A 13,641-nucleotide genomic window follows, 5' to 3' on the forward strand; every position below is an offset into this window, starting at 1 on the left:
CCGCTGCTGCATGTTGCCTTCCGAACCTGCCCCAAGTAGACATATTCCGTTTCATAAGAACCGGAAAAAGATGGAAAATTCGCTAATCCTTAGCAGCCTCTACGACCGAAGTGCAGCCGCTTCAATCCACGGCATGAGACATCTATATTACCAAGGCTAGCTATCTCTATCATGCGCAGGAGGCACATCCGCTCCTGTTGCTTCCTGAACGGCTGAACCTCCAGCTACCTGCCCGGAGCAGACCTCGTGGCCTATCATCAGAAACGGTATTCCGTCAATTAGCTGCATGCCGATTGCCAAAGGAACAGACTCCATCACCACATGAGTCACCCATATCATGTCTGCCATACCGCCAACCTGTGTCATCATAACCGGCATCGTATACCGTATCGCTAAGCCTCCCTATCTCTATATCGCAGGAGCTACAACTAAGCCTGCTGCCATTTCGGGGGTCACTCCCATTGTGGCCTGTACACCATCCGCGATAATGAAAACGCGTAAAAGGGTCGTTTTTCGTGGGTAGGCACGATACGCGCGTATCGCCTTTAGGGTGTCAAAAACATGAAAAATTGGAAAAAAGGGTAGCAAAATTGCAATTTCTAAATACGCGGAAATGAAATTTAGGGTATGAAATTCATGTTAGGAATGAAATCCCTGTTTAGGGTGTCGTTTTAGCCAAGGGTTAAATCCTTGTTTAGGGTGCTTTTCAAAAGTTGATTATCGCGGATGGTGTACAGGCCACAATGGGAGTGACCCCCCGGCTGCTGCCATGCCTCCCTCAAAGGCTGAGCAGACCACCCGTGCCATCGACAGGAACAGCAACATCAAAAGCGGCACAATATGTACTTGCCCAATCATAAGTCGTGCATCCTGCATGCAGGTTCCACCAGCGGCTCATTGCTGCGGGAATGCTGCCTCCCGAATCTGCCCTATCACATCTCCCTTGCAATTGGCTATTATCTGGCCATTCCAGTTGAAATTCATACACACCCTATAGAAGACATCATCTTACTCTCCCACATGGGGTGTCAATTTTAAAGGCCCCTATCCCCATTTGAAATTCGTGTGGAAGATTAAGGTCATGTCTTTTATGTAGGGGTAAACATGGTAAATTGATTTCAATTGGAATGGCCCAAAATGGAATATGAACTCGCCAATATTGCCAATGTGTAAGTTAAAGTACGTCAATTATTGGAGACAATACTGAATGTAGGCCTACTATGGAAACTGACTGATTCCACAATATTAAGGAGGTCAATTTCCGATCAATATCAGCTACCTTCGACTATATTATAAATACGTATTTATAAATACGCACGTGACCCAAGGGCACGACATATCAAGACCAGCAAGCGTGACCAAATCTTCATGAAAAGGATAGGAACTCTTTAGATGAATATCATCAGATTTAAGTATTATTGAATAGCAAAATTATTACACATGTGTGGGGGGGGGGTCCGAATTTGTAATATGTTATCAAAAACAACATTTTAAAAGTATTTGCCGACAGAAAAAATATTCATCAATGGAAACGTTTACAATATAATCACAAAGTTAAACAAAATAGACACTTTTGCTGCACAGTAGTCTCGTGATGTTTACCGCCTTTGCATTCAAATGTGCAGGAAGACCACCCGCTATGTAGAAGGTCACTTCGAGACTTACTGTCTACAAGGTGTTATGGCTGCGCGTGGTGGTCACGCGGCGTATTTATAAATATAGTCGAAGCATTGAATATTGTTTAATATTTGTATGAGTTTTGTAAATAGTTCGTATACGAATTGTGTCTATATAAAACAAACCGCCATTAATAATAAATTGGCTTCTGAGATCCTCAAAGGTTTATTACGAATCGCATTGTAACGCGTTGTTAACAGAACCAGTGGAAACAAAGCTTTTGCCAACGGGTTGCATGTCGCCCTGACAGGTCGATCACGATAAGTACGCCCTCTAATTTTGTGCATGCGCCTTACTTCAAAAATCCTTTTTGAATTATAGCGGGCACAGAAGGAGAGGGCGTACTTTGATTTGGGTAATCTTTTGCCCGAGGGAGAAGCACTTCAAAAGGCTAATGATGTTAAAAGCAGTGAACAAAATATTAATTTTAAGGTAAACAAAATTTTTAAGGTTTGTATGACATATTAATAATATCTTTATGAAATGCATTTTTGCATGCAACTGAATGTGTATAACAATAAAAAAAAATAATAACACGATATTGATAAACCAAACGTGTGTTTTATTACCAGTCATCTTCTGGGTTTCCGGGTGGGAGATTCCAAAGAAGCTAATCTAGGAAGGGTCCATGGACATTTTCGTAATTTTGGGTTTTTACTGGGGGGGGGGGCAACAGGGGGCCAAGAGTTCTGACTGGAGGGCATTCCCACCCAAGCATCCCCGTGGCGCCGCCACTACCAGGAGAAAACGTTCGAAAATTTGTTTGAAGTGTGACCATGTTTACCCATTATTATGTTTTGATGGATCCAAGTTGTGATAATATTGGATCCAACACATAATAATAAAATTTTATGCTTTACGCCCAATATTTATTGGTCTCGCTATGAGTTTTAAAATATTATTTTAAAACTCATAGCTCGACCAATAAATATGGGCTCAATCGATCCAATTTTATATCACAATAGTACGGTGTACCATCTCCGCTAATTTCCTTTTTAATTTCCCTTTTTTTATTTCCTTTTTTTTTTCCCCTTTTTTTTTTAATTTCCCTTTTTTTTTTAATTTCCCCTTTTTTTAATTTCCCCTTTTTTTTAATTTCCCCTTTTTCTTTTTTAAATTTTTCAAAAAGCAGAATCTCGGTCGAGTTATAAATAGATTTGCTGTATTCCGTGTGGTAGTAACTGGATACTAGAACTTGTCCAAGATTCTGCTTCCTGGGTAATCTACGTCGCAGCCATCAACATCAATGCCAATCACAATATGGCCAAACATAATGCACGTCTAGAAACAGGCTGTGTAGACGACTACGACTAAGACGCCTTTATGTTGGCTGATACTTCGTACTGATCACCGCAGCGGTCAGTCCCGGCAGCGGCTTGAAAGCTGATCAGGAGCGTTCGATAATAAATAAATACATAAACAAACAAATAAATAAACAAATAAATAAATAAATAGATACATAAATATAGGCCTATGGCCTATAAATTAAGTAAATTAATAAATTAATAAAGAAATAAATAGATAAAATAATTAAATAAATGCATAAATAAGCAAACAGTTGTTATCAATTAATTTATTAAATGAAAACGATTAAATAAAGAAATAAATATAAATAAAATAAATCATTAATTGATCAATTAATAAATAAAAGAATTCATTGATTGATAAATAAACACATAAATAAGCAAATAATCAATTACCGGTAATTGTTAAATAAATACATAAACAAAACAAATAAATCAAGGCAGAGAATTTTATTTCAATTTTATATACGCCAAAATATTTTCTGACTTTAGTCAAAATTAACACTCTATTGATGGTAAAAATTTTATGTAAATTTTACGTAGGTCCTAGACTATGCCATAGTCGATTTTTGATAAATAAAACATGTTTATATTAATCATGATGAAAGCATTCAGTTGAACTCGAAATTATACTGATATTTATTACATCCAAATACTAGTATAAAATGGTTATGAAAAAGTTTATATAATTATAATAGTGACAGTAAAGGTAAAGTCCCGGGGTAAAGTATAGGCCTACGTAGGCTTATATTATACAAATACAACATGTTTTGAGGGGAAGTAGTCAAAACTACTGGTCCCGAGGTGTTGGATGATTTGACTACTTCCCGACGCGTCAGCGGAGGGAAGTAGTCAAATCATCCAACACCGAGGGACCAGTAGTTTTGAATACTTCCCGAAATGGAACATGTTGTATTTGTTTTACTATACCTCATAAATATTTTCACTATCACGGTAAAATCGTTCAAACAAAAGTCAACAACACACCAGTCAATGTGCCGGCCAGCATGGTAAATAAGCTTAATATTTTGCTTACCTGATTTTATTGGAGGATTTTTGTTCAATCAATTTACATTTTGACGTATATTATTCTAATTTTCTTTTTAACATTCCATAAATAGCATTTTGTTTCATAAAATGCCAAATTCGCGTGATATTATCCATCAGTAATCTCGACAAAATAACTGCAGCAGATGCCATTTTCACTATAAACGCGTCTACAGAATCGCCACTGTGTAGATAATGTTACGTCTGAAGGAACGGTGACTCGCGGGGTCGAGACACCGTGTGGTAGTAGGGTGCGGAAGGTTTTAGAGGGCGCAACACTAAATCACTCCGCATTTTATGTAACAACAAAATTCGGCTAATATAGTCCATAGTGAATATGAGATTGCAGCGACCATATCTACCGACATGTTCACTTTAAATCACTCAATATCGGCTCATATGAATTCGACAAGTGTCTTTAATGATAACATGCAGATAAAAACTGAACAATTGATCTCAAAAGCAATTCTCTGTGGCGGATTAAGAGAAAACCCGATTTTGAAATGTGAGTGGTGAGTTTAGCATATTTTTAGCTCTTTTTTTGCACCGCAAATTAGCGAAAAAAGTCAATGGTCATCGATATATGCCGACAAAAGTTTTGGAATCTAGAGAAACAGAGCTTTAATTTGATACCAAATTTATTTTGCCAAGTATTGCAGGGACGCCAGAAATGGCGCTTGAAGTAGGCCGAAATCACACGTTATCCTATGGGGCGCTGAATTAGTGCTGCGCCCCTTGTAACGGCCGTCATTATGAACGCGTTCCTTTTACATTCTTCGCGCAAAATAAGAGACGCGCTTCACAAAATGTGTTCTATTTCCATCATGATGATAAACAAATATTACAAAAAGTCATCCTCATGAAAAATTATTGGAAAAAACACTTTATTGGCCGAGTAGGCGCCTTCAAAGTCAAGAAATGCGTCCAAAAATCCTCAAAAGGTTCATAAATGGATTTTAAGGTTAATAGACATTGTTAATCTGCATGAAGCCGTTTTGCTGAATATTCAGTAGGCCTACTCAAAAAGATCGCAATTGTTACTACTGGAACGGGGGGGGGTATTTATACTTGAGACTCAGTAATAAATGTTTTCCAAAAGAAAATGGCAACACTGATAATCTAGAAAAGAAATTAATCTTGGTTCAAAGACGTGCTCAAATTGTCGTCTGTCACTAATTTTGTGAGTTTTGTATAAACTTTCGCATATTGGAGGAAAAGTCGAAATATTCGATTTTCGGCATTTCGGCACTGATCTTTAAAACATCATTTCTCTTGAACGGAATGTCGCAGAGCCATGAAATCTTCGGTGTTGAGCTTCAAATTTTCTCTAGTTTACTTAATGAGTAATAAATGTGGATTTTGAAAACTTTTAACACCTTATAAGAGGGCGCAACACTAAATCACTCCGCATTTTATGTAACAACGAAATTCGGCTAATATAGTCCATAGTGAATATGAGATTGCAGCGACCATATCTACCGACATGTTCACTTTAAATCACTCAATATCGGCTCATATGAATTCGACAAGTGTCTTTAATGATAACATGCAGATAAAAACTGAACAATTGATCTCAAAAGCAATTCTCTGTGGCGGATTAAGAGAAAACCCGATTTTGAAATGTGAGTGGTGAGTTTAGCATATTTTTAGCTCTTTTTTTTTGCACCGCAAATTAGCGAAAAAAGTCAATGGTCATCGATATATGCCGACAAAAGTTTTGGAATCTAGAGAAACAGAGCTTTAATTTGATACCAAATTTATTTTGCCAAGTATTGCAGGGACGCCAGAAATGGCGCTTGAAGTAGGCCGAAATCACACGTTATCCTATGGGGCGCTGAATTAGTGCTGCGCCCCCTTTACTACTTCCCCGCGTGCGAGTAATTGCACAGGCGCGGGGAAGTAGTCAAAATACCGTACTCGGACGCTGGCGTTATTAACCAATTAGATGTCTGGATTACCTAATAAATATTTATGAGGTATAGTAATATTGAATGCAACATCATAATGTCATTATATAAGCACTTCAATACTGAACAATTCTGATTTTAGAATCTACCAGTTTATTAATCGCATAAGTCCCAGGAAGCTAACAAACAGAGGGAGTATGAGGCCACATGTCACAGGGGAAGTTGCCCAAAGGTGTCAAAATTCTCCAAAAATGTCCGAAATTTTGCAACATTTTTTAATGTTACGTAAAGTTCCCCAAAAGTGCGTGAGGTTGCATGACCTATTTGTGCTGCACTGGAAAATTTTTGACAATTTGATAGAATTCGCGCTCACTTTACGCAGCTTGCGCGGGAGTTGAAGCAATTTTGAGTAATTTTGAAAACTTTTGAGCATCTTTTCAGCAACTTTAAGCAATTTTGAGAAAATGTTAAGCAATTTTGTAAAATTTTGAATAACTTTACGTGATTTTGAGAAACTTAAAAAGCAACTTTGTGCAACTTACCGCAATTTCGAGGAAGTTTTAAGCAAGTTTGTGAAACTTGGAATAACTTTATACTATTTTGACAATTCTGGACCACTTTGGGCAACTTCCCCTGTGACATAGGGCCTAGTACGGTGACTGAAAAGATGCCCGGTATATTTATAGGAGTATTATAGCACGTGCAGCCGGTGCGGCCATGCGGCCTAGCGCGTTCAAATCGATAATGTATTGTGCATGTATAATAGTTGCCCATTTATCATGTTTATTGTCGGATTTCTCAACAATTGAGCGCTATTAATACACATTAATGTTTTTAGGCAAATAAAATTCCAAAATATGGTACGTTTTCTGCCTTTGCTTGTCACGTGGTAGGCCTATGTTGAAGTTGCGATCATATGTTCAAATAAGTTTCAAATGCATAACAATAAGACAAGTGGCCGAGTGGTCTAAGGCGTTAGGCCCATAGAGTATCCAAAGCCGTGCGCCGTGAGTTCGAACCCCGCCTCTGCCAAATTTAATTTTACTTGGGGAAATGTGAAATGTATGGCGTGGAGTGGTGTAGGGGGGTGGGGGCACAAATTTATTTATTTTTAAAAGGGGAAATTAAAAAAAAAAGGGGAAATTAAAAAAGGGAAATTAAAAAAAAGGGATATTAAAAAAAAAGGGAAATTAAAAAAAAGGGAAATTAAAAAGGAAACTGGCGGAGATGGTACACCGTAATAGGCCCTATATTGAAATCCTCAGTGATTGTATGTTCCGAATGTCATAGTCGATCATAGTTACGCTTTATGCTACTCCAAATTTACTGATATTTATCAAAAGTCTCGGACTTGGTTAAAAACACAAGCAATGTATTTCTCTTGTCATGAGGATTCAGAAAAGTATAGTTTGACCTATCTACGATGTACGGTTATGGAGTTATGAGCAAAAAGTAACATTATGACGTCAGATAAATGCTTTAATTTTGGTGAAAATGATCCCAAATTATTGGCCTTTCCATGATAGATCAGAAAACCAATAGTTTATGCTATGTAGGATGTTTCGTTTCCTTATTAACATCAAAATCAACAATACCTATTGAGTGGCGATTGAGTTCAATCGGAATCAATTTGACCTTGACATAGTGTTGCGTTACCTGGATAAGAAAGCATTCAACTTCAAACTATCCTTTTTCTGATTTTTGCAATTCCAGACAAATAACTTGAGACCAGTTTCATCAAAATCAGAGCAAATTTCATTTTCGCCCCCAGCAGGGGAAAAAACTCCATAAACCCTAGGCCTACATCATAGATAGGTCAAACTATACTTTTTCTTAATCCTTATTAGGCCCACCAGTGGATCACGGTGGTGTGAGTTTTGAATAGGTCCGAGTAATTTTGAACTTGACCCTCTGTGCAAAGTTCAATGACCTTTTACTACTAAATTGAGGGTAGGCCTACTGTTGCAATGCCTCCATAGATATTTAGCACTCTATAAAGTAGTATTCATCTGCCAAATATAACATGATTTGCACGATATTGTAGAGCATATAAACTGAAATCAATTATTGCATGCACTATGACTCACTGATGATCCCAAAGTATAGGCTTTGGTTTTGGGCCTCTTCATTATTTCATCCTTGCGAGGGTCTCTTTTCGTTTGGTTTATTAGAATCAAATTTAAACTAGTGGCAAATGTTGGTCATAGACCACAAACCTAGGTGGGGCGTGTTGGTGTTGTGGAGGTATCTGACCCCTGCAAAATGTTCCAAAAATGTTCCCCTGGTCATGACGTTTGTTGTCACCGAGTTTGAGTCCCTTCCTTACGGATGTCCAGAAAATGCAATTTTAAAATTTGACCCCAGATGACCTTTGACCTGCAAAATGTTCAAAATGTTTCTGTGGTCATCAAGTTTGTTGTCACTGAGTTTGAGTCCCGTACCCCTTACAGATGTCCAGAAAAGACATTTTAAGATTTGACCTCTATATGACCTTTGACCTGACCCCTGCATAATGTTCCCTGGTCATGAGATTTGTTGTCACTGAATTTGAGTCCCATACCCCTTACAGGTATCCAGAAAGTGAATCCTAAGATTTAACCCCAGATAACCTTTGACCGACCCCTGCAAAGTGTTCCAAAATGTTCCCCTGATCATTAAGTTTGTTGTCACCAAGTTTGAGCCCCGTACTCCTTGCAGGAAATGCATTTCTCAAATTTCACCTCTGCATGACCTTTGACCTGACCCCTGCAAAACGTTCCCCTGGTCATGAGATTTGTCGTCACCGAGTTTGAGCCCCACACCCCTTACAGATATCCAGATAATACAATTGTAAGATTTTACCCCCTTAATGACCTTTGACCCCAATTCTGTATGCAAGTTATAGGCGTGTGGTATAGCCAATGCATTTATGCAAACGACATCATTGTACTATATCATGATATAATATGTGACAGAAGAAGCATTTTGAAGGTATTTGGTTAAATACCGGAAATGCCCTCTTAATGACCTTTGACCTCAATTCTGTTTAGACCCTATGGCCACTGGATATAGCCGATACATATGTGCAAGCACAGACCATAGTATACAAATATTGACTGCTATGAGGGGCATGGTTAAAATTATAGGCCCAAGGTGATCTCAAAACCATTACTATGTCCCGAGGCGTAGCCGAGGACATAGTCATGGTTTTGAGATCACCGAGGGCCTATAATTTTAACCATGCCCCGAATAAAAAGCAGTCAATATTTGTTTTATATACCAAATCTTAAGATTCTTGTCATCTGTTTGGTTAAAAGCATCGATTTTGGGAAAAGAAATTAATAGTTTCAATGCGAACGGCACACAGATTACAATCTGCGATTTCTGCGTAATAGCGCGTGAAAACGTTAACGCGTGCGTAATATCATTTTACGCTGGGAAAACGCGCAGTTTGATCGTGACGCACGTGACCGGTCCATAGTTCATTTCCATGGACCGGTCCATAGTTCATTTTGCGGGCATAGTTAATTCAATGACTGCACTTTCAACCAATCAGATGACAGGAATCTATATATGAGGTATATAAAACTTTCTAGGGTCTGTGTGGTGCAAGTGACATAATTGTAGGGTGTATATGTAACATGTAGGAGGAGAAGCAATTTGAAGTTATTGTCAGAAAGAAGAAGAAAGAAGAAAGATTGGATAGCAAAACAGTACCTAGCTCAACATGATCAATGCTCATCATCTGCACATTATAATATCCACAACAACAGTGAACTTCTGAATGGTGAAATCGGAGTAAGTGGCTGACATCACCTGCTTGGAGGTCAGTGAAATTAGAGTTGCAGCAAGCTGTGGTTTTATTACCCAATTGGGAATCAACTTCCAGCTGCAAGTCTGATTCTACTTTTGATCTCTGTTCTGACCATGCTCACTATATAGTATACTTCCATGATTATATGTGCAAGTGACATAGCATTTTGAATTTGTTACAGAGTATGAGTTTTTTTGTACCCAAATTTGTCCATAGACTCTGATTTGTCAAAGGTTATTCAATGAATATACAAATATATTGGGGTTCAAGAACTGTGCCCTGATAGATGAGTCTCTGTTGCCAGCGGAAGAAAATCTGGAATCCAATACCTAGGTGGGTGTAAACCCACCTAGGTAATTAAAAGATCGTAACGTTATGGCTATAATGTCTGAGAAAAAACAGGGGAGGGGCAAAGTTTGGTATAAGCTGGTATAGTATAGGCAATCGTAGAATTTTTATTGAGATACTCAAGCTGATGTGATGTCTTTCAGACCTACTCTTCAGTTTCTTTGATTAATTTATGAATTATTTGTTTCTTCCTTCACTTTCTTTCTCCGCTCCTTTCTTTGTTTCTTTCGTTCTTTTCTTTTCTCTTTTATTTTTCTTTCTTTCATCCTTTCTTAGTCTTTCATTCCTTCTTTTTTTTTTTTCTTAGCCTTTAGTCTTTTCTCTTCTCTTTTCTCAAGTTCTTCTTTCCTCTTTTCTTTCCTTTTTTTCTTAGTCTTTATTTCTTTCTTTTCTTAGGGGCTGGCATTTTCTTCGGAGGAGGGGGAGGGTCCCAAATTTACAAAAAAGTAAATTTCGGTAACAAAACATTTTATGACCCACCTTACCCTTTCAACAGGCTAAAATGAAAGTCTTTTTGAATAAAATAAACACACTATCTGTGGTCATCTTGTGACTTCCTACATTTTGGTCCTCAAAATTGTATGACCCCGCCTATTATTCCAAAATTGTATGACCCCAGTATATTTGGGAACCCCCACCCGAAGAAAATGCCACCCCTTAGTCTTTCTTTCCTTCTTTATTTCTTAGTCTTTCTGTCTTTTTTCTTAGTCTTTCTCAGTTCCTTTATTTACCTACCGGTATCTACCCTATCGTACAAACATAAACCCTGGGCCGTCATATTATTATAAATAATAAATAAATAAATAAATAAATAAATGTGTTCGCGCTCCTGACTCCTCCTGGCTAGCCTACCGGAACAATCTATTAATTTTTATTTTATGACATGCTTAAATAAATAAATAAATAAATAAATAAATAAATAAATAAATAAATAAATAAATAAATAAATAAATAAATAAATAAATAAATAAATATAAGTATTATTTTTCAGGTGACTAACTTTGGAATTAAAAGTGCTCAAACCCATTACAGGTGAGCGTATTAAATAAATAAATAAATAAATAAATAAATAAATAAATACGGTAAATAAATCAATCAATCAATCAATAAATAAATAAATAAATTTAAAAAAAAATAAAAAATAAATAAAACTAACTAACTAACTAACTAACTAACTAACTAACTAACTAACTAACTAACTAACTAACTAACTAACTAACTAACTAACTAACTAACTAACTAACTAACTAACTAACTAACTAACTAACTAACTAAATAAATAAATATATAAATATATAAATGATTGATTCTGTGTACGCACGCAGCCAAGGTACCGTACGCAGTTGCAACCTATACGTGATGTCATCTAATTATTATTCACAATATTTTTAATGTTGTGTGTTGACATTGGTATATAACGCAGTGTCAAGGGTGCAAAATTCGGCTCCACTAACTCGTTCGAATACGAGATACGGCGATATCTTCACAAGCTTAAGGAACAAATCAGATACTCAATAAGCAAGAATGACAGCACTAAACGTTTTTCATGATGAAATTGCAAAACTCGTTTTAGACGAAAATAAAACCCGTCAACAAGTTTTTGAACATCTCGTCCAGAAATACGGCAATCGTTGGGGGTTAAGCTTACGTAGTGTGAAGCGACATTGTCAACTCCATGACTTACATCGGCCGAATCCGGAATCTAAAACGGTCTCTACCAGGAATGGGGTCAAAGCTCGAATACCGATAATAGCAAAGGTGGAGCAAAGACAACAAGACTCTGACATGTCTGACTCAGCAGAGACAGAACAGAACATGATTACAACAGAGCAAATAGTGTTCGAGTGTTCCAACATACCCAATGATGATCAAGCGGCTGCAGCAATACCACACTCACGGGACTCACAGTCACAGGTAGGTCACACTCTCTTCTTCTACAGGAACTGCCTTTTGAGGAGAGAGCAATCACTCTCAACTGCTCTCTGATATAGGAGAGTTATTTTTAGCTCCCTCTGATGTGATGTAGGCTTGTCCTGCTTAATCGGAGTACAGCATTCAGATCCAGATCCAGCTCCAGTCCTTAGTTGACCATTCTCCGCTCACATTCTATTCTCAAGTCTAAATAAACAGCTCTCTTGGATATTGTGGAATGCTCCAGAAAAGCTATTTCCTGCAAATTCCAAAAGACCATGACTTTGCCCAGGCCATGACCATGCATGTAGTTGGCTAGTCCGAGGTGCTCTGACGATAACACTCCGATCGCCAGGCAATCTACGTTTAGTAGTAGGCCAGTGGGACAACGAAACCGCTACGTGAACGAGCTAGTAGTTGGCAGGTTTTATTAGTCTTGCATTACGCGAATTTGCACACGATAGTTACGCATTCGATGCTAAAGTCTTATTCAGATTTCATTTGACAGCTTAACCATCGCGTATACGCGCGCGATGTCAAGCGTGTGCATTGGACCGTGTGCAAATAATACGCGCTGGACGGCTAGCAGTACGCTTAATTTGTAAAAGGGAATCTGAATAAGACTTTAGAGTGCTTTGGTTTTTCGGTCGGACAGCAGTGCAATTTTTTGCACCGGAGGTTATTTATTCTGTTAATGTTGAAATTTGGATGAAAATTATTTCAATGAGTCAAATGTATCTTTTAGAGCAAGATTTGCTTAATTTGGACAGTCTAAAATTTTGCTGAAGTGTAATTTCAACAACATTTTTGATGCAATCGCCTGTCGTGATCGACAGTGGTTACTTCTGAACTTCCATTGCTTTAACATGGTGTCATGCTTCAGCAAATCCGACTAGATTTTGAATGCAATGGTCTCTAGCCTAGAAAGAATGTGATGCTATCGGTGAGCAAATTCTTGGCTAGACTTCTCAACAAGTCTTGCACAGATCGGATCTGTGCCATGCCAATAAAGTTTTCGGCTAGGATAGGTTCTTCATCAGTCTGCCGATTTAGCGGCTGTTTTTATACAAAAACACAGACTCGGATATGTACCACACATTGTACAGACTCGGACACATTCTTTAATTTCAATTTTGATTTTGTTGTAAATATTTATTTTTGATTGAATGTACAGAATGCACATGTGTCTGATGGAGCTGATGTCCTGGATGATATAGAAATAATGACTGAAGGCGAAGAGACCAATGGACAGCATGGGAATGATATGGTGTCAATACCAATTACAGTTATTCCAGGCAAGACCGTTCCAGAACAAAGAGTAAGTTTGAAAGAAATAAACAAGATGCTTTTTGTCTAGATACAGTTAAGGTCTGTTCATGCTTCACTGCATCTGTGTTGTGTTACTGATCATTTTCTGCCGCAACCCACTGCAAATCTTGTCAAAATAACTTTTATTGCAAAACTGCAGTGCAGTATTTTAGGAAGAGACTGCAATGCGGGTAACGCAACTCAGTGAATCATGAACGAACGTTTAGAGATGTTAACATGACCAGGCACCTGTTCCATAAGTAACTATGTGCACATATCTAGAGGGTATGGGTGAGCCAGGAATTTTTTAGAGGGTAGGCAAAGGGAGTGTGGGGGGGCAATCCAA

At 37.8% G+C, this 13,641-nt stretch overlaps 1 protein-coding gene across 1 annotated transcript; it reads left to right on the forward strand.

Annotated features, from left to right (window-relative positions):
* Positions 1-11,466: 11,466 nt before the first annotated feature.
* On the forward strand, positions 11,467-13,344 carry LOC140138974 (uncharacterized). The gene is made up of 2 exons (XM_072160755.1): positions 11,467-11,990; positions 13,162-13,344. The coding sequence occupies exons 1-2, from the start codon at positions 11,601-11,603 to the stop codon at positions 13,342-13,344; spliced, it is 573 nt and encodes a 190-aa protein (XP_072016856.1). The 5' UTR covers positions 11,467-11,600.
* The last annotated feature ends 297 nt before the right edge of the window (positions 13,345-13,641 follow it).

The sequence above is a fragment of the Amphiura filiformis genome, chromosome 18 (genome assembly GCF_039555335.1).
Source record: "Amphiura filiformis chromosome 18, Afil_fr2py, whole genome shotgun sequence".
In the NCBI taxonomy this organism is placed as follows: domain Eukaryota; kingdom Metazoa; phylum Echinodermata; class Ophiuroidea; order Amphilepidida; family Amphiuridae; genus Amphiura; species Amphiura filiformis.

What these genes read in the sequence shown, in the direction of transcription:
- LOC140138974 (XM_072160755.1), top strand. Translation starts at nt 11,601, where the DNA reads ATGACAGCACTAAACGTTTTTCATGATGAAATTGCAAAACTCGTTTTA. An exon ending in CACGGGACTCACAGTCACAG is followed by an intron (nt 11,991 to 13,161) that starts GTAGGTCACACT and finishes TTGAATGTACAG; the next exon opens with AATGCACATGTGTCTGATGG.